This window comes from Rhinolophus sinicus, chromosome 15, assembly GCF_057876585.1.
Source record: "Rhinolophus sinicus isolate RSI-liver-muscle chromosome 15, RSI-T2T, whole genome shotgun sequence".
Classification (NCBI taxonomy): Eukaryota; Metazoa; Chordata; class Mammalia; order Chiroptera; family Rhinolophidae; genus Rhinolophus; species Rhinolophus sinicus.
In genome coordinates, this window is record NC_142515.1 from 32,820,152 (window position 1) to 32,846,838 (window position 26,687).

At 34.4% G+C, this 26,687-nt stretch overlaps 1 protein-coding gene across 2 annotated transcripts in view; it reads right to left on the reverse strand.

Moving 5' to 3' along the window:
• PTEN (phosphatase and tensin homolog) overlaps positions 1–26,687 on the reverse strand; it is an 84,415-nt gene that overhangs the window by 15,741 nt on the left and 41,987 nt on the right. The window contains exons 3-5 of one of the 2 annotated variants that reach the window (XM_019738851.3): positions 20,930–20,974; positions 15,202–15,245; positions 13,201–13,439 (exon numbers count right to left, since the gene is read on the reverse strand). In XM_019738851.3, the coding sequence (XP_019594410.1) occupies positions 13,201–13,439; positions 15,202–15,245; positions 20,930–20,974 (328 nt within the window). The remainder of the gene's footprint in view (positions 1–13,200; positions 13,440–15,201; positions 15,246–20,929; positions 20,975–26,687) is intronic. The other variant, XM_019738842.3, reaches the window with a different exon arrangement.

Genomic DNA, 26,687 nt, shown 5'->3' on the forward strand with positions numbered 1-26,687 from the left:
GTAAATTTAGTATCTAGTCTAAAAATTAAATAAAATTAAATAGAATTTTTGAAGATTTAAACCAATCTAAGAAGACCAAATTATTTTGGGAGGTTTAATTAAATTACAGATATTTTTCTCTTTAGCTCCATTCTTTGTATAAGCTTGTATGCAATAATTAAAAAGTTTTCAAAGCTTTTTCTCAAGTAGCAAATGACCAGTAGCGTATCTCTAATGCAGGTGTTTTTGCACCGAGTTAATCCTTACCAGTAAGGACTAGGTAAATGTGTAGAGTAAGAATATATAAATCTACTAGTTGTCAACACTGGATAAATAATTTATATGTAAGTACAAGCTGAACCAAAATTACTGACACAATTCAAAGAAAAACTCTGAGAAGCCACAACTGTAAATTTCATTCATTTTTTTATTTTACTATATTATGTACAATTTGGCTTCTATATCCTAACTTTGCAATTCTTATCTACTTGTTAGCTTTCCAAGACCTCAAATTCAATGTGTCCAGATTAAGAGAAATATAGTCGGAAAGTTCAAATGTGTGTAGACCAGAGAGGAGGACCATGTGTCCTCCTCACTCTTATCTCTCATAGCCACGACGTATACGTATTAACATTTGGTTAATAATATAATGAATCATGCTGTAATCTAGGATTTGAAATAAAATGAATAAAACTTCCACACTAAATTCACAATGAATTTGTAATACTTCAAGTAACCCATTTCCTGCATGCATAAACGGAAAACAACGATTTATGTGCATGTTTTACCTATAACATCTTGAATATGAAGATTTAATTTTAAATATGTATCTTTTTAAAAACCTATGTACATTTTACTCATCTTCAAAAATTTGTTTTATGCATTATGAAAAGAGGGCTGACCTTTAAAGTTCTTGGAAATTAAAAATACATTTTCAAAATTTCCATGTTTCATTTCAATTAAGACTAGTAAAAATCTGTTTTATTTTTTAACCAAGAACTTTTAAGCTAAACTGGTCTATAACTATATCCCAAAAGTATATAGTTCAACTCTCTTCTACTAATCACTCTCCTTTTCCACTCTAATTGTGAAGAAAATTACTTATATTCTTAACCTTTTTTCCTCAACTGTAACTTTCAGAACATTCTAATTTTAGCTAAACTTAGCATTCTTCAGGTCGACTTAGCACCACATTCCTGGCCATCATCTCAAAAGGCAGCCACTGCTTCTTCAATTCCCTTATGTTCACAGACCAGGAGGGAGGACTCGGGAGGAGAGAATGGGCCCTCTATATCCACGAATACAGAACCAGAGATCCAGAAGCCTGACTAAGGGACTTGAGCATCTGCAGATTTTAGTATCCACGGGGATTCCTGCAACCAATTCCCCAGGGATACCAGGGACAACTGTATTTGGTGTTACTCCCACTATCCCTTCCATCCCGCTTTTTCACTGCCTTTACGCTCACCTATTCCAAATCTCGACGATTCCATAACTCTTCTGGTATGCACTTATTAAACTCTTGACTACAATGATTTTAGCACTTTGTTCAGCCCACCTTTCTATCTTGTCTCAGACATAATCCTCAGTGAATTCAGCTCCTACCTTACTTGGGAACCCTGAGGTCATCCAATGTGAGCACTCTCCAAATTTTCTTCTCCCATCTTAAAATCTTTTCATTCCTGATTATTTTGTAAAAGTAGCTCTTCATGTTCACATAAGTTCCATTTTGGCAAGCACTCTATTAATTATCTCCTCTCTGGCATTTGCCTTTATTCTCTCCTCCTAATAATAAGCTCAGGTAACCCTTAACCTTTACTCAAAACACACAATAATTCAAAGACCCAAATCCCATATTCTCCCCGTATCTTGTATCGCTCTCAAACTATCAGCCTCTTTCTCTATATAAACTCTTGAGAAGAAACCTCTACTCTTTAACCCATAGAAATCTGTTATTATGAGGCTTTCTTAATGGTTAACCAGTGATCATTTCCTACTGTTTTCCTAGTCCTATCCTGGCTTGTTTTGGCTGCCATTTTGAAAATTCCCTGCGTCTGTCATAGGATATACTCTCTAAAGCTTTTCTCCTGTCCTTACTGGCTGTCTTTGTTTTCTTTTCCCTAAATATAGGCATATCTCAAAAATTTGATCTTAGCTGTCCCTTCTTTATGCCAATCCTATCTACTGCAGTAGTATAATTATCAATTTCAGGCATTAACTTCAAAACCTGTGTCTCTCAATATGACTTATTCCCAACTCGCAGTCCAGAATTTCCAACACTTGGCTGGACATTTCTAGCTGGAAATCGCAGAAGCACTTAACACATAACATGTCCAAAAACTGAAGCTTTCATAGTCTTGCATAGACCAACTTCTTTCTGTGAATGATATTCACTATTTTCTTCAGCACCTGATCCCAAAACTTCTTCTAATATCACTGCCACTGCTGCTTATTGAGCCCTCACCTCAATTCTCTGCATTGCTCTAAATGCTTACATAACTGTGTAATTTAATACTCATAAAGTGAGTATTATTGGCAATACCACTTTAGACAAGATGAAGTCATACATCTTATAAGCAATGAAACTGGATTTCACCATAGCACTCCAACTCAAGTTTGCAAACACTATACTGTTCTGCCATTTTCTTCCTGCTATAGTGAAACAGATAGTCTGAGAGACAGTGGTGACATATATAGGGTTATAGAAAAGAGAAGTGAGGGAACCCCAGCAATATGGCAGAGTGGAGGCAGAGATTGGTCTATCAGTGAGCACATAACTATCTGGCATACACACACTACACCCAAAATAGAAGGCAAACAAGAGGTTAAGCTTATTTAAAATATTCATATCTGATTCCTACACATCTATTCAGATGCTAAAATCCAGATTTTTGACTCTGAAATACATTACCTCTCAAAATATGAGTTTTGGTTTTCTGTGGCCATTCTAGTTCAGCCACCTCCTGCAATTTTGTAATAGCCAACTGATGATCAGTCTTTGATTTATCTGTTCTCCAATCTTTTATTTATACCACTCTTTGACTAATTTTACAAAAATATAAGATAAATCATATTACCAATTAATTCAAAATGTTAAAGATTTCCCTCTGTCTACCCAAATAAGAACAAATTTTTCACACATGGTAATTCCATTACAACATAAAAACACAGCCCAACCTCTTTTACCACTCTCTCTCTTTACTTATTTTTTTATTGGGGACTATTGGGGAACAGTGTGTTTCTCCAGGGCCCATCAGCTCCAAGTCCAGTCACAGTTTTCAATCTTAGTTGCAGGGGGCGCAGCCCACCATTCCACGCTGGAATTGAACTGGCAACCTTGTTGTTGAGCGCTTGCGTTCTAACCAACTGAGCCACCTGGCCGCCCCTCCGTAAGCTCAGCAACGGCTCATTGTCTTCTATCAAGTTGTGGAGGGCGCAGTTCACTGGCCCACATGGGAATCGAACCAGCTACCCTGTTGTTCAGAGCTCATGCTCTAACCAACTGAGCCATCCCACCACCCCTCTTTTACCACTCTTAATTCTCACAACTTCCTGTGTGTACTCTTGCTTTTGGCCGGATAGAAGTATTTAATTTCCCCCATACTGTACATTCTGGTTTTTTAAATATACTATCTTATTGGATATTAAAGTAGAAGGACTACGCAAGGAGTCACCTGGGAAGTTTTACATATTTTCTAACACCTGGACCAATTCAGACAATATAATTATTTGAAGCTTCCAGCTTTGATAGGAGCCACTTGAAATGCAATTCAGACCAGGTAGTGGGGGGCTCCTAAACATTTTCATTCTTAGATGGTCTATTCAGATTTTGTATTTCATCTAGAAGCATTTATGATAATATTTTCAGTGAAAATTGCTCCCTTCCCATTGAAATTTTCAAACTCATTAGCATAGACTTAAATGTAATTTTTAATTTTACCTCTAGACTGTAGTTATATCTCCTTTCTCAAATTTAACGTCTAATATTTGTTTTCCCTCTTCACTTTTTTCCTTTGATTGGCTTTAGAAGAGATACACTGATTTTATTGGCATTGTCAGTGTGTTCAGATTTATTAGTTGAAATGGTTTACTGTTTATTAATTTACATATTTATATTTTTATCTTAATACTTCTCTCCTAATTATATTAATAATCTCTAATATGAATTTGTATTTCCTCATTGACCCAAAATCATTTAAGTGACTTTAAATTTCCAAATGGTTGATTCAATTTGGTTAAACTTTAAAAAAAAAAAAAAAAGAAAAGAAAAGAAGTCATCTCGGGGCAGCCAGATGGCTCAGTTGGTTAGAGCGCGAGCTCTTAACACAAAGGTCACTGGTTTGATTCCCAAATGGGCCAGTGGGAAACAACGGCTTCAGCTTGGATCTGAGCCGCTGGTGGCAGCCAGCTGGCTCAGTGGTTAGAGCCCGGTGCTCATAACACCAATGTCACCGATTCGAGTCCCACATGGGCCAGTGAGCTACTCCTTCTTACTAGATTGAAAAAAAAACGACGACTTGACTTGGAGCTGAGCTGCGTTCCCCCACTCCCCACCCGCCACAACTAGACTGAAAAACAACAAATTGACATCCTGGAAAAACACACTGTTCCCCAATTTAAAACAAAACAAAACAAAACAAAAAAAACTCTAGTTCTATTGAATTGTAACCAAGGAATGGGTTTATATATTTCTACTAGGAGGTGAGATTATCTTTGTGGTTGGCCTAGTGAATTATTAATCTTGGTAACTGTTTTATGGCTCACAAAAATACAACAACAACAAAAATTTTATGGGCTACATTTTTATTATATTAACCAAGCTATTTATATATCTCATTGTGTGCCTTCTTGATCTTAAAGTGTATTAAAGATTTCTACTATAGTTGCCTTTCTATCAATTTTTCCTTCATTTCTTCTAGCTTTTGCTTAATATATTTTGATGCTATGTTTAGCACATAAGAGTTCTTAATTTCTAAGTCTTCATTGTGGAGTGTACCCTCTGTTAATATAAAGTGACATTCTTGATCCAGTTTTATGCATTTTGGCTGTGACTGTACTCCAATACTGATATCCTGTCATCTGCTTTGGAATTTACATTTAATTGATGTATCTTTAATGAACTATTTATTTTTTTAACCTGAGTTATTTTATGCAAATCTCTTGTATATGATTAATCTCTTAAAAACCAGAGACTTAAAAGTACGCGTTATGCACATCTTTCAGACCTAGAATACTGCCATAATATTACCAGACCAGAATACCACCCAGATACCACAGCACAAGATATGTAATGTTTTGTTCATATTCTGTGTGTGTATCAATACTCAGATCACCTTCTCTATGATGAATTCACAATTTAGATTCCTCAGTAAAGAAGTAATTTTCTATTTCAGTAGACTTTTCAATGGCACTTCTAAACTTAGAAATAAAGTAGATGTTTTAACATAATAGTGTTTGCTTGAAGTTTGGAAATTTGTTTTTCAGAATGATCACAGTAAAATTATTACAGTAAAGTAGTTCAACAAATCAAGAAATATGGCTCTGAAGAATGGCTATTATTAAAATGACAGCATGTAACAGTAGCTTTTGTATCTTAAGCTACATGCCAAACATTTTACATATATCCCTACTACAACTTTACAAGACAGATATCCTATCTATCTTGTTAAAACTTAAAAAAGTTTTGTAAAAGTTAAAAAAACTTTTAAACAGTCTTTAAAAGTTAAGAATTAATATAGTCTCTATTTTAAGGACAAGAAAACAGTCCCAGTGCATTTAATTATCCTGTTAAAAACCAGAACCAGAACCTAAATGTGAATCTGATTCTAAAACTTTTTAGTCCCATTTCCTGATTTTACTAATACCACCCCTACTAACTACATCTAAAATTAAGACCTCTTTGAGCTCTTATTTTTCCTATCTATGAAGAATCTCCGAAGTGGAGTACTATAGAACTTCAATTCCGTGAAACTAATTAAAGTAATGTATTAAATAGTTGTGCATGAACCACAGAATCCTTGAAAATAATATGAAGCAGACAACTGGTATTTTTCTCTCTACACAGCATCCTTTCCCTTTGGGGAGCTGTCAACCTCCCTGTGGTTTGGGAGTGGGGATGGGGTTCCTTCAGCTTCAGATGTATGCCCCAAGCCGCTGGCCAGAATGGTTGAGAGATGAGTACATACCCTAATCCAGGTAAATCAGGCCCTAATTGAGGCATTTTTGAGCAGACTGTAGCTCTCTTTCTACTGCAACTGCTGAAGCATACAAAATGGAAACCTGGCGCTACTAGGAGTCATACCTTGCCATTACATTAGAGAGCCTGTCTGAAAATAAAGTATATAGAGAGCAAAGAAGAGAGTTGAGATTCTTGGCATCTGTTAATCACCTAGATCCAGGCCAGAGCTTTTTTAGTGTTACATAAACCAACAAATGTCTCCTTTTGTTTAAGCTATTTTGAGGTGGGTTGCTGTGACTTGAACTGAAAGAGTTCTAATACATTATAATACAACTGCTTGCCCCCCACCCCACCCCCTTCGAGTTTCTACTCTGGGAATCAAAATAATAAAGAAAAATAATTTGGACAGGAGAATATAGTACAGGAGAAAGAATACTGGATTTGAGGTTAGGAGGTATGGTTACAGAGATTAAATGACCGAGGACAACCTGATTTTTGCAAATCTGTTTTATCATTCACATTAGAATGAGTCTGAATTAAACAATTACTAAGGTCCTTCAAGGTATAAAAAATCTTACAATTTTATGAATATATAAACTGGACAACAGGCTTACATACCATGTATTAGATAAACAATTTAGCCCAGGAGAATTAATGTTAGAAAAAATAAAAATGTTATATTGTTTTTCAAAGCTGAAAAAGAGGATAATTATAGCTTATTTTGTTTTAAGTGAAGAAAATGAGAAAATTTCATTAGGTAACCACATGGGAAAATTTAGTAGTAAATAGACTAGAAAAAAATAACCTGATAATCTGATTATATATAAAAGGACATAAAAATTCCTAGTCTAGAGAAACTAGACAATTCCATCTTCTTGGGATCACATAACGTTAGTATTTATTATTACTAGAAGACTTAAGTCTTCATTAAAAATAAGCTAATGAACTCACAGAGATCATAATATATAGCAACTTTATCTGTAATAATTGCTTTGGGGAAAAAATCAAAAGCTCAAATGTTTTTCTTAAAAGTTTAATAAAAAAAAAATATTAATGCTTACATTACCTGCCACCATCTAGAAGGGGGAAGGCAAGGGAAAGAGAGAGGGGTAGAAAAGATTCTGGGTAAGTTTGTCACATAATAAAAGCTTGCCTTTTGAAATTCAGAAAATTTGGGAATCTTTTCAAAATACATACTTACCAGCACTCACAGGATGTCTTAACTGTTTACTCATAGTTTATAATAAATATTATGAGTTATGGATTATAATTCTGAAACATTAAGTGCAAATGCAGACTGTGAGGCATAGGACTAGATGGGAACCATCCCCAGGAGTTGCCCTGTACCATGCTTTCTTGTGGGGGTAGGGGGGTCGAGAAACTTTTGACAGCTTGTTTGGGAATAATTTGCTACATGCTCAAAAAGCAAAAGGATAAACTATGCAAAAGAAGCATCACGTAGTTGCATTCGTATAAATTACTGAATAAAAGATAGGAGTCTTCCTTCCCTCAAGAAGTTAATCCCACTCTCAGAAAATATTTTTTCTTTATAGGAGGTTATTAGTTGTACTTTGACTTTCACAAGACATTCAAAACCTGAAATATTATTTGGGCATTACTAACAGAATGGCACATTTTACGGTAAGCTGGCACCCACCACTCTGCCATCTAATTTGCACCAAGTCTGCTGAGGAAATGTATAGACTGCTGGATTATTCTGAGAAAGTCTCTGCAAAGTCTAGGAATTCTTCACCAAAACATGACAACTGGCTCCTTTTTCTTTAAAACAAAGGGGAGAGGGAGAAACAGGGTGATGAAGAGGAGAAAGATGAGAGGAAGAGGGGGAGAAAGAGGGGAAAAGAGAGGAGGGAGAGAAGAAACAGTTTGCTCCTACATAAATGTCCAAAGAATACAACTTTCTTCAGCTTCTTAATGTTTCTCTATAATTAAAAGTAATGATACAAGCAAAACAACATTAAAGACAGTTCTTATAAAATTAATCACACACAAACTGAAAATTGATAAAATGCATGTATTTCCTATAATAGTGGTTCACAATTACAAAAAGGCAAACCTACAGACTCAACCTAAAAGGAAATACTAGAAAGAGGATAAATCTATTAGCAGATGTTTCAAGAATAAAACTACTTTGGATGATCAATTATTTTACTATAAGATACTTCTCTGGAAGAATTCCACAGTTGTATATCAACAGCTTTACCATGGTCAGCTGAATTTTCTTATGATGAAATTACAGTCTTTAAAAGTTAAAAATATATCATTTCACTAATACTCCAACCATTAGGTAAACATGTAATATATTTGAATGTTTTTAACTACTTAAATCAGGGGTTATTAAGTGCCTTAGCTTCTCTATAAAGAAGGGTATAAACAGAGGAGCCTTGTCAAAATAGGTCAATTTCATCAGAATTTACATGACCTTTCAGGAGAGCTTGACCCTGTACAAAAATAAATTCTGAACAACCTCAAAATTCTTTTGCTGTTCCAGGATTTGTGGATTTAATAGTGTAGAAAGAAATCAACAGTGTGCCAAGCTCAAATTTTACTCTGAATGCTGTCACTGACTGGATGACCTTAATCAAAGCACCCAGTTTTATCATTTATAAAATAAGCAACATTCCTGGGGGGAAAAATCCTATGACTTTTATCCACTGTATCTAGCTTTCTAATGCTGCTGCAACCTAAAATCAAATGGCACTATTTAGTAAAATACATCTTCGTCAAGAGCATCTGTTCATAAATTTCTCTGTCTTTTTAAATATACACAGGGATAAAGGTAGGAGCATATTAGCATACTCCTTTAGACCCTGTGAATAATACACCCAAGAAATGGTGTAGGTATATTAATAAATCATGAGCTAAGCATAGATCTCAATGATTTATTTTGATTCCAAGATGCTAAAAGTGATCAATTTTGGCTAAATTATTCAACTCTGAATCTTAACACCATGTAATAGCTATACAGAAGAATTGTACTGAATCCGTCCTTAACAGTATGTACAAACTCTATTTTCTATCAGCCCATCACCTTTCAGTTGAGGCACAATCCAACCTATAAGAGGGTGAAGAATATACTATGCTTAGAGCAGTTCTGCTGATGATGTAGATACTCCTAAATTCTTCCACATGACACTAAAAACTTTACATTCTATTTTCATCTTTTCCTTCTGGCCCGTTTCACAACTAGGGTTTCCAGGAGGGAATTACCGCCACTTCTCAGGAATCTTTTCTGCTTTCCCGCTCACGAATCCTGAAATATAAACTGTTTTCCACGATGAATAGTTTCCACAAAGTGACGGCCTATACTACCAACCACCTGCGTTCAAGGAGCCGATTTTCCCAATTTCCCAACCAAATTTTCTCGGGATTCGGGAAAGGAAAAGCAAAAAAATTTCCCGAGAATGGGTGGGAATTCCCACCCGGAAACGCTAGGATAAATAGGAAAAGTGTCTAAGAGCTACATTGTGAGTAGTACGTTTATTTCCTACTGTGGGTATTACAGGGTTCAAGGAGCCGATTTTCCCGATTTCCCGACCAACTTTTCTTGGGATTCAGGAACGGGAAAGCAAAAAGATTTCACGAGAATGGGAATTCCCATCTGGAAACCCTATTCACAACAATATCCCATGGGTCTTGCCATTTCATCAAATCTCTCCTCACCTCTACAGAGAAACAGAAATGACAATATTGCCAGATTGTGATAATTAAAATACCTTCTAACTGACAAATTAAAATATGTCCTCAGTTTTTGACTATGGAGACTTCTCTTGGATCTAAGTTAAACTGGAAACAGAGAAAATAACGTATAATCAAGGTTAAGTATACTTGGGTTTTACTTTTCTCTCTCAACATGATGGATTGAAATATTCCAAGTGCTTATGTGGTTAGTTCTATCAGAAGCATTTAGTCAACCATCCTGAAAAAGTACCTACATCAGAAAGGGTGTATACGCCTGTGTGTGTGGTGGGTATGTTTTAGAGGGAAGAAGGGGAAAAAGAGACTGCATGAGAGAGCTTAGTTAGAAAAGGCTAGACCATTACAAAACCTTTATTTGTCCCCAACTCAAAATCCTTGATTAAAACACTATAAAAGGCTGTTGTTAGCTATAATGCCAAACAAACAAAAAAGTCACAGTTGAACGTGGTAAAGACAAATACCTTAGAAATGGTCAAACATATCTGTACCTTACAACAGAAAAGTAAGACTGTTGCAGTGTCTCTATCAAACAATTTTATCCATTTTAAAAAAAACACCTGACTTTTTTCCCTAAAACTGAAGCAGGTCATGAAAGAATTGGAAATACCATTTTCCTTTAGCATGTGACTTCTTAGCTTAAGCCAGCTACTAGTTTCATCAAATATATGCATGATGACACAATCAAAGAATAACTCTTATTTTAGAGTCCTTTTTGGAAACTTCAGGGGACATTAACATTTTCAAAATGGTGACGTTTCTTTGCAAACAAAACAAAACAAAGACAAACCCCAAAACCAAGAAAAAAAACCCCAAAATGCTGCTGAAGAAATCTCACTGTTCTATAGACAGATAGTACATCTTTATGCCTGGAAAAATATCTGGTTTTGCTGCTTTGACACATAGAAGTTTTGCGTGTCTTTGTGACTCACTGCTTTGTTCATCAGTACGCACTGGGATGCAACTCTACCATCAGTCCTGAGAGAAACCTTATCTATTATTGTGAAAGTATTCTCCTGCTTTGTGAGGGCCAAGCCTGGAATCATAGCCTGTGCAAGATTTGTCATGAAAAGTCTACTGTTGTGAAAGTTGCCAAACTCATAAAAGCCAAGACTTTCAATCAGGCTTCTCAAGAGGTTTTGTCAAGAAGTAGGAGCAACTATGAAATTCTTTGCTACACATAAGTTCACTGGTCTTCAGAAGACAAATTCTACAGCCACAATTTTAACAGCCATTAACTGGATAAAATATAAACTCGTTTATACAGTTTAACTCTTCAACCTTAAAACTAAATGGTGGAGTCATAATCCTTTCCTTTCTAATATAGCATTATGTCAGTATCTTGCCAAAAATGATCTCATTACCTAGAAGGCAAAGAAAATGATGCAACATGAATTTATATGAAGAGTCTTAGAGAATTCTCATTTCTTGACACAAGCCTACTCTCTCATCTGGCAAAAGAATCTACAGATTCCATTTGCTTTCATTCTTTTGCGAGAAAGGATTTTTAGCACTTGTTTTCACCAAAAACAAAAGTCAAAATTGACTGGATGTCAGAGATGACATAAAGGTTGCCAAGTCAAAGACAATGAAATAGTTTCAACATGTTGTTTAAAAGCTACATAATAGCAGCCCTTTCATTAAAATGTACTATTGAGCAGAACTAAAGCTTAATTTTGGTTAATTTGTACCACTTAGATTTATTCATCATTGTCAAGGAATGACCAGATTTTTGCATGAAAAACAAATGAGACACATTTCTTAGAAAGGTTTATTTTACATTCTATGTTTAAAAAATAGTTCTGAGTGCAATTAAAAACTGTAAGAACAATTTTACGTTCATGTACACCATGCACATTTTTGGAAGAATATTTATAGCTTTCATCATATTTTTAAAAGGTATATAACATAAATAGTTTAAGAGCCCTCTAACTTAAATCCAGTGTTCTGGCTCCACATTACACAACTTTTCTATTTTTATTTTAAATTGTTTTCACCTGATTTCTTTTCTACTACCAAAATGTCTGCTGCTCAGCAACCCTGTTTTACATTTCTACCACTGCTCCTGGGATTATATTATAATTTGACCTACTTCTGCATGGTTTTCTTCCCATTCAGTTTCTTTTCCTGTGCTGCCCCGCATTTATTCACTTAAGTGTAAAACAATTTACCTTCTATATTTTTAACTAGCAAAAGCAATTGTTTCCTTCTAGATGACAAAGAAGATGAACCAAAGTAAATATCTCTGGTTCTCTGCTCTGGAAATCATTCCAGTGCTATCAACCCAGATGCACACCATATAAAGAAAAGTAAGACAATTTACCATAATCAACATTCACCAAAATCATGCACTAATATAAGATTCAATTTTTTTTAAACTACCATCAATAAACAGTACTTTGGCATCCTTAGATGGAATTCTAAAAAGTCACAAAGACAAAACAAGAAATGAGGAAGGAGTAAAGGAAGTAGGAATCGATGTAACTATCTAGTTCAAAATGATAGATATGATCACTTATGATTCTGCTTTGAAGTTGAATTAAAAAGAAATTAAACTGGAAGAGAATCTTCCTGATGCAAAAATTATTAAAACTAAAATAAAATTTTCACATAGGTTAGTTAACATGTCTCTCTCTAAATAGAGTTCTTTAAATGAGTTTTTTCATCTACCTAGAATGGTTTGTTTTTTTTCCTTTTGGAGACAGGAGAAATTTACAAAATCTCTGCAAGAAATGTAAACATGTTTTGCCATATTTACCACCCAAAGAAATGAATCTCTTGAAAATCACTGTAAAAGTTCTTGCAAGAGTTCACTTTTTGCTTTCAAATGTACTACACAAATTAAATTTGTCACTGATTTTCAAGTCTTTAGTCTTCTGAATAAGAGAAGAACTATGACTAATCTTAACTATACATATCAATATTAATATCAAGGAATAATCTTTATGTATTATAAAAGCAAAGATCATACTTTACTAGGTAATGGCATCCAAGTTATTATCCAAAGACATTTTATTCTCAATCAAGCTTCAAAAATATTAAGCTTACTTTTGATCAATGTGCCGCTTTTTAAAATGCTTTGTAAGTGTATCATGACACCAAATATGCAATACAGTTAATTGGGAAGATTTGTTAGCATGACATGAAAATGCTAGCATGAACAGAAAATTGAATCAGTCATTTGCAAATATGAAAGTTACGGCATAATTGATTCATGCCGTAATGTTTAGAAGAAATAAGGGCTACCAACTTTCTTTTTTATAAAATCTATTTTCCAATAAATTCTTAGATCTAGGAAGAGGAAAGAAAAAACATCAAATACAACTTACCTTTTTGTCTCTGGTCCTTACTTCCCCATAGAAATCTAGGGCCTCTTGTGCCTTTAAAAATTTGCCCCGATGTAACAAATATGCACAAATCATTACACCAGTTCGTCCCTTTCCAGCTTTACAGTGAATTGCTGCAACATGATTGTCATCTTCACTTAGCCATTGGTCAAGATCTTCACAAAAGGGTTTGATAAGTTCTAGCTGTGGTGGATTATGATCTTCAAAAGGATACTGTGCAACTGTGGTAAAAAGATAACTCGGAGTAAGAAAAAAATCTCTTGTGAATTGTTTATTAAAAGTTAACTTTAGAAATGCTGCATATAAACTCAACAGATGTTTAAAAGAAAAACTGAACTCCAGAGAAAAACAATTTATTGTCTGATAATTTTCTAATTTTTGAATAAAACAGCCTCTCATTAACTCTTAAACTTGTCCATTAGACAGGGAGGCCAAGTATTATTTCCCCTAATTTATGAAAGAGGAAACTGCTATAGAGAGGTAGCACAGGTCCAATATATCAGAGGTGGAGGTGAACTCAAAATGAAATGTCACATAGGCCTCTTATCAGGACTCTCAATGAATTTTCTAACAAAAGGAGTAATATTGCATCACACAAAACATATTCAAAAGAAAGTATAGATTACTAATAAATTGACAATGGAAAGGATTACATTTTACACTGCATATAATAAAAATGCTGAGTATGTTGTTTGTTGCAAATGTTAGTGTTATATATACAGGACTTTCAAGGCATTTATTTACAAAAGAAACTAGAAAAACTACTTATAAAAGTATACAACAGTAAAGTTGTATTGAGTTATTAACCCAAAAGTTCTCTGCTCCCTATAGTCAGAGTTGAGTTTTTTAAAATTTGTCTAGAAAAAGGACTTTAAATATGTCACTATTAAATTTTATCTTATTGGTCTCTGCCTCAGTTCCATTCTACTAAGATCCTTAAAAAAGGCTGACATCCAATGTACCTAATTATCCTCTGTGTCTTCTAAATATGTAAAAATCGTGTCTTCTATCTTCAAGCAAGTCACTCATAATGTGGGACAGGATACAATCAATTTAAGTCATCGTTGTAACAGGAGAGCTCTCCTGATAGACAATGACTAACATTACTAGGAGTCATCAGGGCAGCTTTCACTTAGTCATCTGAGTAACTATGCTACCATTCCATCATCATTTCCTCAGTGGCACACAAAAACATCTAGGAAAACCTGTTAAATACCTGTCTAAATCTAGACAAACCTCGACTAAAACACGCTTTGCCTAGTCATCAGTCGCCTAAACTCACCAAAAAAGAAACATTCTTAGTGAATCTATACCGACTCTCACCATCAGTACTTCTGAATTCTCAAACCAACTGAAAGTCCATTCTAGATTTTCAGGTGGGGTCAATGACAAACACATCAATCTGTAGTTTCTGGCACTCACTTTCTCTTAACAGCATCTGGCAAACTTCTCAAGTCTCCAGTTCTCTCATGGCTCAAGGGGTTTCGTAAATACAAATGAAAGTTTTTGCGGGCTCTGATATAGAATTGACTGTGCCTGAAGAATAACTCATTTAAAGCAGTTCCCTGCTCTCACCTATCATGCTCCCCTTATACCTATTTGTTATACCCTTCCCCACCTTTCAGCTCATACTCCTAGATAGTTAAGTTGTTCTGCTTTCTCCCTATAATCTCTTGCTACCGGTGTTATACCAAATGCCTCAAAAAGTAGATGTAACTCCCCGCTTATCCTATTGTTCGTCTAGAAATTTCTCCTAATTCTTAAGTTCATTCTGCAACTTAGTTTTCCTAATATTACTGGCAGGTATATATGGAACTTGTTTCCTAAAACACAACAGCAAAATTATATTTTTCAAATTTTCTAAGACCATCTTTGAGATAAATATTTACCTCACTTAATAATCGAGATTATTATTGCTATGACAGTAAGATTTAGTCTACTGGTTTTAAGTCACATAACATAATACAGTACATTTATACCTACCTCTGCAGTTAAATTTGGCAGTATCATAATGTCTTTCAGCACATCTAAAAGAAAAGTTTAAATGTCATATAAAGTTATCTTTTACAATTGAGAAAAAAGTATATAGTAGTAACAACATTTTCTGAACCTTTTTAATGTACCAGGTATTATGCTAAGTGTTTCATATTAACGATTTATTTTAACCCTAAGAATCTTATGAAGCAGGTCCTGTTTAATAGCTTCATTTTACAATTAAGGAAACCAAAGCTTAAAATGTTAAGTGTATGCAATTAGAGCTTATACATTTGCTAACAAAACTTGTGATGCCACTAATACGCAACACTGCAAATTCAGCTGCATCTGTATCTTCAAATTTCCTTTATGGAAATTTTTGCATGCTAATGGAATTTAATAACTAACTTGTTTTAATATTATCTTTTCCTCACAGTTGAGCACACACAGTTTTCCCAAACTATTATACTTTAAAGATATATGTTAAAAATAGTGAAATTGTAAGAGCAAAGGAAAAGAAACTAAATGATGCTAAACTACTCAGACACAACACTTCATGAACTTTTTTAAACCAGACCTTTCTTTAGATAAGCGAAAGGTCATCTTTTTCAATAACCTCTCATGTTATAAATTTTAATGAAAGTCTTAGAGTAATGAAAGAGTAGTAAGTAAAATCAATACAGAATAGTAAAATGTTGACTTAGCACTACTTAAAGCATGCTAAAATTTGTCTTTTTAATAGTAGTGACACATTTGTTATCATGCACTGGCTTACTCATGATTAATAGGCCATGTTTATAAACATCAATTGGCTCAGAAAAGGATTCTGCATATTAGCTTGTGGTCGGCAGCAGCATGGTAACTCCAACTACTAACCAAACCAGATTAAAAAAAAAAAAAAATTTTTAAATAAAAACAGCATTTTAAAACAAAGCCCCTTAATCCATAATTCTAAAATCCCCAAAGTTTGAAACATCTAACATTTTTTCTTACATTTACAGCAAACTCAACTGCAGCAGAACCTAATCTGAATACATGAGATTGTATGTAGTCCTTCATTAATACACTTAAAATGAAGAGTCAACCTGAAATTCTAGGTACTGTTCTAAACCCCACTGGGGTGTTATAATACGAAGTATACGCTTCCATGTTATCTTTCTGACAACAGAAAAATTCTGAATGCTGAAACAACTGGACCCACAAGTTTCAAATTTAGTGATTGGGGATCTATATTTTATGTTTAAAAATCCTGCAAATGTCTGTATAGTTCCTCTACTGTCAACAATTTTAAATCCACGTCCACATGAAGGTTGAACTAATTATAAACAAACTGCAATTCACTAGTTTCTAACTGGTCAGATCTGAAATAAGCAACTTTTATATTACTGCTCAAAACAAAGCTTTCCCATTTTAGCATATTATAATTGAGTATACTGAGTTTTGCTCGAAATAAAATTTATTCAGTAATGACATATACACATATATGCATCCCTGCTAAATAATTTCATACTCATATAAAAAAACATGATAGGTATAAAGACTTACTGACCAAGAAAATAGTCATTTTGTACTTTCTTTGGTACAAATTAAAGAAGTGATATGGTCATTTCTTTATGAAGATTCCATAATGAAGTATTTTATAAAGAATCATGTAAAGATAGGGCATAGGAAGTAAGAGGGGAGATATAGGCTAGGAAACAATTCTAAGAAGCTGATCTCACTGACAGTACAACAAAAAATAAACGTTTTGAGATTCATGCAGATTCAGTTCTCTGAAATTCTCATGCTTTCTCAGGAGCTCAAAATGTATGCTTTGACAAACAGTGCTTAAAACTACCTTTGTACACTGATTCTCAAATATTACTGTTAAGAGGAAGAAATGGAGAAAAGGTGGAAATAATGAGCTACTAAATGCGTACTAGATGCACACACCTTACAAACGAGTTTCCATGTTTTTGATTCATCTTCATAACCATATAATAGTTAATATTATCTTCATTTCACATATGAAAAGGCTAAGATTTAGAAGAACACTAAAAAACTTGCCCCAAACCACAACATGTAAATGGAAGAACCAGGAATCAAGCTCAGTATCTCTGATCACAAAACTCAAACTTTTTCTAGTACTGCTCCATAATGTCACTTACAATAAAAAAAATCGAAAACAGTTTTAAAAACAAAAGCAAAACAAGATTTAGCCAAAGCCAGCCTTCTTATAAGAGCAATATTTGGGAGGATAAAACCGACAAACAGCGATAATGAAAAACATGAAAAAGTGATGAAAATCTATACAGGTATGGATAGGGCGTTTATGTGAGAACATATTCCAGCACTGGTAGTGATAAAAGTGACTGGGAATGGGTTGGTGGGGTAAGAATAAAGACCCTCATCTTAATTAAAACTTTCTCTGATAACTGCATGCACACATACAGTTTCTTGAAACTTTTTTGCACTGTTATTAAGTCTCGCAATAAACCAAAAATGAAGATACATAAATAACAGCAAATGGGATTTGACTAAGACAAGTGTTAGATAAAATTAACCATTTATACTTCTTTGTAACTAAAACTCAAAAGATATTTTCTTAATCATCACCTCATATTGACAAGAGAAATGAAGAGGCACTGAAAGAGAGAGTTTTTAATGAAGTAGTAGACAGAGAGTGAAAAAGAGATAAATAGGAAAAGCTTCCAGTAGTAAAGTGAGACTTGCCATGGAATCAGCTAGGCATGTAGGTGTCTTCTTTATTCTCTTCAATGAAGCTACCCCTATCTCACAAAAGAAAACTTAATAGATAAAAATTAACAGCTAAATTTTTCCAACAAAATGGTGGAGAGTTGTATGTCAAATAGAATATACAATAAAATACAGTATCCAGTAAACAAAAATACAGTATCCAGTAAAAAAAAGTTCCTCAGAGGCAAAAACTCTACTATGCCTTTATTCCCTCTATACTCCACTCCTCCACTTATCTCCACCAGAGTACAGATTATACAGAGGAACTACAAAAATGAAATACACACACTTGCACAAAACAAACTCATTTACTAAGTACGAGTATACCTGAATTTGTTAATGATGAGCTAATTTTGTCCTTTCTTAAAATAATTTATTGAATGCCTGATATAGACAAAACAGATTCAGTCATTAGAAAGTCTACATTAAGAACTCTTCTTCATCCACATTATGTCATAACTGCCACAAAATGTTTAATATTAAACTATTAAATAGAGGTATGTTAAATGCAAATATTTTAAGATCTTTCAATTTATATATGTTTGCAAAGATATATATCACATGTAACTAATATCCTAAAAATAAAAGAAATAAAATAGAAACATCTACTGCTTGCCAGACTCACTTACCCAGAGCCAGAAATATAAATGGGTAGAAGGAAGGTGAAGAAGATTGAAAAGTGACATCAGAAATCAAAATATGCCACAACCTGGTAGTTCTACAAATTTCTGAAGTAAGTAAAATTTGTGGAGGTAAAAAACAAAACAAATGAATAAACAAAAAACCCAAAAAAGTAAAACTGTCATAAACGGTGGATGGTCTGCTACCATATGTACCTGTGTGACCTTGTTCAACTCACTTAACTTTTCTAGGCCTCAGATTCCCCATCTGTAAAATGAGAAGGTTGGACTAAACGATCTCTTTCAGGTATTTTCCAGTTCTGAAAGTCTATGATTCCATTAAATGGAATAGAGAACAGGAGTTAAAATATATGGACCAAAAGCTACTCTCAACTAATAACAAGACAGTTCATTAACTTGGGAGTCCAACATTTGGAAATACAAAACAAACAGGCAGTCAAGTTCCCAGGCTAGTTCCCAACACCAACTTGAACCATAATAACTAACATAAGTGCCCCACAGAACTGACAGTACAAGCCTAAGTCCTAAATTCTGTAAGCAGGAAGCCTCTGCATACAGGAATGAAAAGCATTTCCTTCCCTTTCTCTGGATATAACGTTAAACGCGAATAAAATTTTGAAAGAGGCAGAATTTGTCTTTAGTATCTTTCTACCTTCCTTCTGGGACTCTCTAAATGCCTAATCCTGAGAATCTAAGCCTAAAGTAACCCATTGACAGTTCTTGTCCTATTTTTTTTTTTTTTTTTTTTTGACTTAACTTCTAAATCCAGTTGCTTTGTGGTTTTAATTTTCCTCCACAGAAACACTCTGGCATCTAAAACAAGGCTTGTTGTAGACGTAAATCGGGAAAAGAGGAAGATATATATATATATGTATAGGTCATTTGTAAGATGGGGCCCACCTATACTTAAGTTTCTACAGAACCTTTTACTTTCTTACAATCTTGTTATCTATTTCTACCACAGCAAGCATACACATACACACACACACAATCTGACCATAATGAATTATCTGCCATATTCTAAACACTATTATACCAACAAGCTTCTTACATGCCATTCTCTGCCTGCAATGCCCTTTCCCCCTCCTGCTAGACCTGATTTTACTGATTCTTTTCATCCCAGCTCAAACATGCTTTTTTTTGGTGAAACCTTCCCTTTGGGGTACCATTACTAGTTCTGTTCTAGACATGAGTTATTTCTTCTACAATACCTTGTTTACCTCTCATATTACACTACAAATTACCTGAGTACTAGAACTACATCTTATTCACCTCTGTACCGACAACATGTTTTATAATGTCTAACATGTGGCAAGCACGCGATAAATGTTTCCTTCTTTATGAATCTGAGGAAATTCACTAGGAGAAAAAGTATTAGTGTCTACTTCACTCTCAGGTCTTCTGAGGTCTTATCAGAACAGAAAGATCACCAAATGAAAGATAAAAAAGCAACGTCTCACAAGCCAACAAAGCACAGAGACTCTTTCAAACTTTTTTGGTAAAGATTTAAATTTCCATTGAAGGTAGAAAAGAAATCTTACATTTGATAAACTCTATAGAAATTGTAACTGAATTAGTATAAATAAATACAGATTAAAATTTTTCCTGTTGCATAATTTACAGATATCACATAGGCAAAATAAAAGCTGGGTAGAAAAATAACACATTTTACATATTATTTTCTAAAAATTATAAAATGGTCTATATTTGGGGAAAGAAAACCTATTCAAGGGCAAAAATGGTTAAATATTCTCTTTCCACCTTTCTTTTATCCCTTTTTTCCTTTTCACATCTCTACTCACAAAGACAAACTAAAAAAATAAAAGGTTAAAGATAAAGGTGGCTAGCTGTATCAATCAGGCAATCCTTATATCTCTGTCCCAGACAAGGGAAACCACCCAATTCAACAACTTTAGTTAACTTATTCATGTTATATACAGTTAGAGACTGCCCTAATAGCTGTTTCAATCAATTGACCCAGAGACACAGAATAAACAAAATTATATCCATTCTGGAGCATACCTCCATGGAAGATATCATTAATGCTTTCACAGAAGCTCTACTGTGAATTACACTTCAAAAGTTACCACATGGTTATGGGCTCAAAGATGGGCTACATGCCAAGTCATTTAAAGCCGATCAAGTAACATGAATCTATGCCAACATTGTTTTACCTCATCACTACACTTTCTAAATGACCTAACAATGCTCTCAGTCAGACTTCTTGAACTAATTGTTTTGGGAAGACAGTTCTGTTCAAATATATCTTTAACTCTACCTCATTCTAACAAGGAAATAACTTTCACTTAATAGTTATTTTAGATGTATTTGGAAGCATACAAATAAGAAAACATACTTACAGATTGTATATCTTGTAATGGTTTTTATGCTTTGAATCCAAAAACCTTAAAACAAAACAAACAAACAAAAAGCCACCATTAACAAAAATGAGCTAACATTTGAAATTACATTAATACTATTGAGAAAAACCAAAAGACAGAATCTGTTTTTTCCTAATCTCAAATACCATTTAAGAAAAATAATTAAAAAAAAAAACTCCAATAAATATTCTCTCCATGGGTTTAAACTAGTAATCAGGTCATTCTTAAATAATTATTACATTACACAGATTTATACAATCTGAAGTAAAGCCAGAGCTTTTCATAGGATGGATATTTTCATAATCTTCTCTCTTCAGCCTAACATAATGAGGTCGAGTATTAAGAAATAACTTCTTTAAAAGGCAGCATTGGCATTTAGCTAAAGTTCACCTAGGAGCTCATACAGATTTGCGAGAAAATGACATGCAATCAAATAATCTTAAAAATAATTCTGAAAAGGCAGTCATTATTTTCTTTCAAACTAAAAACTTGTGATATCTGAAAGATCTAAGTGGTAACTATTAACTCTGTACAAAGTTTATTACGCATTTTCACATAAATATTCTCAATTGACACTCACAAACATCTGAGGTAGAGCTTATTCACATTTTACAGATGAAGGAAGTAGGTATCAAAGAAATTACAGGACTTGCCCAAGGTAATACAGCTAATAAGTCAAAGATTCAAGACCAAAGATTTCTCCCTCAAAACAATTAGTTAAGAAATTAAACAAAAACGACAATTACAGCTAACACCGGCACTTACTATATGCTGGCACTATTTTAAGTACTTTATGTTACATAAATTTATTTAATCCTATGAGGTAGGTAATTAAAGGAGTTAGAAAAGTATAAGGCTGAGAAAATACCAGAATAAACAGAATAAAAAGACAAATGAAAACAGAAGGCAAGAACTAAAGAGATTTAAAGTCCAAGAAGTTCAACATATGAATAGGAGTTCCAGAGAAAAGAACAGAAAACACAGAAGAAAATTCAAGAAAAATAGCCAAAACTGAAGGACATGACTTTCCAAACTGAAAGGACAGAATGAGTAGCCAGCAAAAATAAAAATAGGCCCAAATAAAGGCATACATATCTTAGTGAAATTTCTGAATACTGAAGAGATAAACATAAGACCCTAGAAGCTGCCTGAGAGGAAACAGGTTTCATAAAAAGAGTCTGGAATCATAATGACATCACCCTTCTTAATGGTTACTAGCAGCTAGAAAACAATTGGGCAAAACTTTCTGACTTTGAGGGAAAATTATTCCATATCAAGAGAGACTATAAATCAAATGTGAGTATATAATAAAGGCATTTTTAATTAAGGAAAGTTTCAAATAATTTTGCTTCCCATTTATTCTCTGTCAGGGAGTTACCAAAAGAGGTGCTCCACCACAACAGGGGTGGGAAACCATGAAAGATGCTAACAAGTTCCAGGAACTGAAGAATCCAACTCATGAGAAGGGAAAAGAGAATCCCAGAATGATGGTTAAGGAACATCTCACACAGACAGCCATACAGCAAGCCTAGAGCACAACTAATCCACATTAGGGGAGACCAGAAGACTCCTGGAGAAAATAAAATTGATATAATAACAAATATGCTCAAATATGTTGGGAGGTTTATACAACTGGGGGCAAGTTTAGGGATGAGTTAAAGTTAACATAGAAACTAAAATTAAAGAGGGGGCGGGGGAGGAGGGAATGATTTGTAACTCCAGGGAAAACAAAATGTGCAGGAAAAAAAATCAGTCATAACATACCATGTTACTTAATTGTGAATGGCATTTATCTAGTCATAATCACAGAAAAACCCAATATTGATATAACCAAAATTGCAATACATATAACTTTGGAAAAGAGAGAGAATAGGAAGAAAGTCTGAAAATATGTGTGTGGTTGAGGTAGGGGAAAAAAGTCCATAAACTTGGATATGAACAATTTACGTTACACAGTAATAACATAAGCAGTACTTGTAACTGTCACTAATTGAAATATTTTTGTCATACTGCAGTTGTTGCAGATATCAAAATATTATTTACAATCAACACTTCAAATTTAAGTCATTAGACCTGCCTAAACTTTTTTTATTTACTGTGTTAATAACTATATTATTATATCAGATATTTGGTTTTTAAACATTAGCATAACTACTATAATCAAAACTAATGTATTTGTAATCCTATGAATTTTACATTAGGGATTTAAAAATCACTCTAAGGGGTTCATAAGCTTCATCAGACTGTCAAAAAGGTACACAGTATAAAAAAAAAATTAAGAATTCTTGCCAAAGGGCAGAAGGAAACAAAGTAACTATTATACTTTATTGTGGTGGAGGCTGTTAACAAACTGTGAAGAACTGTTTGATTCTAACATTTCATGTGTACAACTCCTTTTTTTTTAAGGTAAATATTTAGGGTATGTGTCACTTTTTATGACTGTTTTATTTTTTTAAATTTATTTTAATTAAAAAATTTTTTTTCTAATTACAGTTGACATACAATATTGTATTAGTTTCAGGTGTACAATCCAGTGATTAGACATTTATATAACTTACAAAATGATCACCCCAATAAGTCTAGTATCCATCTGAGACCACATGTACCATGTTTCCCCGAAAATAAGACCTAGCCGGACAATCAGCTCTAATGCGTTTTTCGGAGCAAAAATTAATATAGTAAAAATTTATAGTAAAATAAGACTGGGTCTTACATAATATATTATAATACCGGGTCTTATATTAATTTTCACTCCAAAAGACGCATTATAGCTGATTATCTGGCTAGGTCTTATTTTTGGGGAAACAGGGTAGTTATTACAATATTATCAACTATATTCCTTACCATGCTTTACATCTCTATGACTGTTTGTATAACTGGCAATTTGCACATCTAATCCCTTCTGCTTCTTCACCCATCTGCCCTAACCCCATTCCCCCATCTGGCAACCATCAAAATGTTGTCTGTATCTATGAGTTTGTTTCTGTTTTGTTCATTTTTTTTTTCAGATTCCACATATAAGTGAAATCATATGGAATTTGTCTTTCTCTGTCTAACTTATTTCATTTAGAATATACTCTCTAAGTCCATCCATATTGTTGCAAATGGAAAGATTTCATTCTTGTTTATGGCTCAATAATATTCCTTTGTATATATGAGTACGTATCACCTCTTCCTTAACCATTCATCCACTGATGGACACCCAGGTTGCCGCCATACCTTAGCTATTGTAAATAATGTTGCAATTAACATAGGAATGCTTATGTCTTTTAGAATTAGGTTTTGGGTTTCTTTAAATAAATATCCAGAAGTAGAATTGCTGGGTCCCTCTTTATCTCTTGTTATAGCCTTTGTTTTAAAGACTATTTTGTCTAATATAAATATTGCTACCCCAGCCTTTTTTTTGCTTTCCATTTTCACAAAATGTCTTTTTCCATCTCTTTACTTTTCAGTCTGTATGTGTCTTTCAATCTGAAGTGGGTCTCTTGTGGGCAGCTTATGTATGGGTGCAGGGAGGGCTCAACAAAGGAACAATGGCTTCTGCCAGCACTTCTGTCTGGGAGAAAGCTGCCCACCCCCAGCCCTCACCCTGCAGCCAGACAATTCAGTTCCTCCTCCTATGTCTCTTTTGAACTGCGCTGGAGCTCAGAGCAAGTGAGTCCATCAGCAAATAAATCCACTCACAGGCCGTTTAAGAGGAAAGCCTGGGATTTCAACAGCCCTACATCTCACTCGGCCACAATCTCTGCTAGTTTTCACAGCCAGAAGTTAGGAGGACACTGGAACCCTGGGCTGGAGAGTCTGGTATGGGGCTGGGACCCTTCACTCCTCATGGGGATCCTCCTTAGCCCAGATATCCTTCCCGATTTTTAACAGCCATTCTGTGGGTGTGATGCCTGCCTGTCCTACATCTCTGCCCCTCCTACCAGTCTCAACATGGCTTCTCCTGTATGTCCTTACTGATAGAACTTTTGTTCAGCTAGTCTTCAGGTGGTTGTCAACGATGATGCCTGTTCTGTAGTTCCGCTGTAATTCTGATGTGGTTGTGGGAGCACAGCATTTACTTACTCCACCATCTCGACAGAAAGTTGAGTCTTAGTTTTAACTGACTACTTCAACCAATCACACTGATTCTGTTAAGAAGACATCTACTGAACTATAAACATTCTACAGGAAAAAGTAGGATGTTACACAACCGTTCATTCCTGTCTCTTTTACTCTCTTAATCTTCTACATTCCTGTACCTTTTCCAATTTGTACTTTTAGACTTTTCTTTAAACTGAGGTAAACTTTACAGACAGTGAAATACACCTATCTTAAATGTACAATTCTATGAGTTTTGTAACAACCACCGCAATCAAGATAAAGAATACTTCCACCATCCCAGAAAATTCCTCATGACTATTTGCAGTCCAACAGCACCAAACTCCCAGGTAGCTATGAATATTACCATAGATTAGTTTGGCCTTGAATGTCATATAAGTGTAATCATATAATATGTATCCTTTTGAGAGTGGCTTTTTTCACTTAATCTAAGGTTTTTCAGATTTTTCCATGTTGTTACATGTATCAATAGTTCATTCTTTTTATCGTTCACTCTAGTTGCCATTTATAGAGAAACGCAAGACAAATTTATGGGTAAAATTCAATAAAAACTAATATTTGAATATTATAAATTATTATGTAGTAGCAAACTTATTGTAACCAGATTAAAGTCCTATTTCTAATAGGCCTTTAATAACTTTGTTCTAAAAATCTTTTACTATATTGGTCTTCAATCTAAAGGGGCCATCTTAAAAATTTTCTGACAGTAGCATTTATACACTTTTGAACATTACAGAGTATTTTCTTCTTGGTACAAGAATTTTCTTCTTGTTATAAACAACTGCAAAACTGGATAAAATGTATGAAGCAACCATTTTGGGGCACTGAACAAAAGGCATCACAGGCTTATGATCGTTAAGAGAAACAACATGTAACACCAATGATTGCCTTGCTTTCAGCTTGGAGGCTCTTTTCTGACACAGCAGAAGGAACTGGAACGAATGGAACAAAGGTTTCACTGAGGTAAATAGGCAGAAACTGGAGTTCTGAGGTGCTAAGGAAGCCAGAGTTTGTAGAACTGGGTAGCCGAAAAAAGGGAACAGAAAGAGGGTATCAGAAGTCTGTGTGGAAATGCACCTCAGCTCCTTGGCCAACAGTTTGGCTGCGTTATGAGCAGGATCTGAAAGCAGAACGGAGATGACACCTGAGGTAGCACAATCCTGGGAGGAGCTCTGGCCCAGCCTGAGTGGACAGATTTCACTGAGAACCCCAGTATTTAGCTGAGACCCCAGAAAGGCCACACCTTAGAGGGACCGTGCCCTAAGACAAAAGACAAAACTGAAATAAGACTGCCTTAAAAAAGAAAACCAAGCCTGACAATACCAGAAGATTAACCATTAATTTAAATGACTTTTGAAATAAAACTCAGGTATTAAAGGAAGTAACAATCCAGAACCCTTAGAGTAACAATCCCGACTCCCTACAACATGTCATCCACAACATTCAACATACAATTAAAATTTACTAGACATGCAAAGCAGAAAAACATGACCCATGACCAAGAAAAAAAAAAGCAGGTGATAGAAACCAACTCCAAGATGAACCAAATGTTAGAATTAGCAGTGGTAGACTTTAAAGCAGCTACTATAAATATACAAGAATGTAAAGGAAAATTATTACAGTAAGTGAAAAG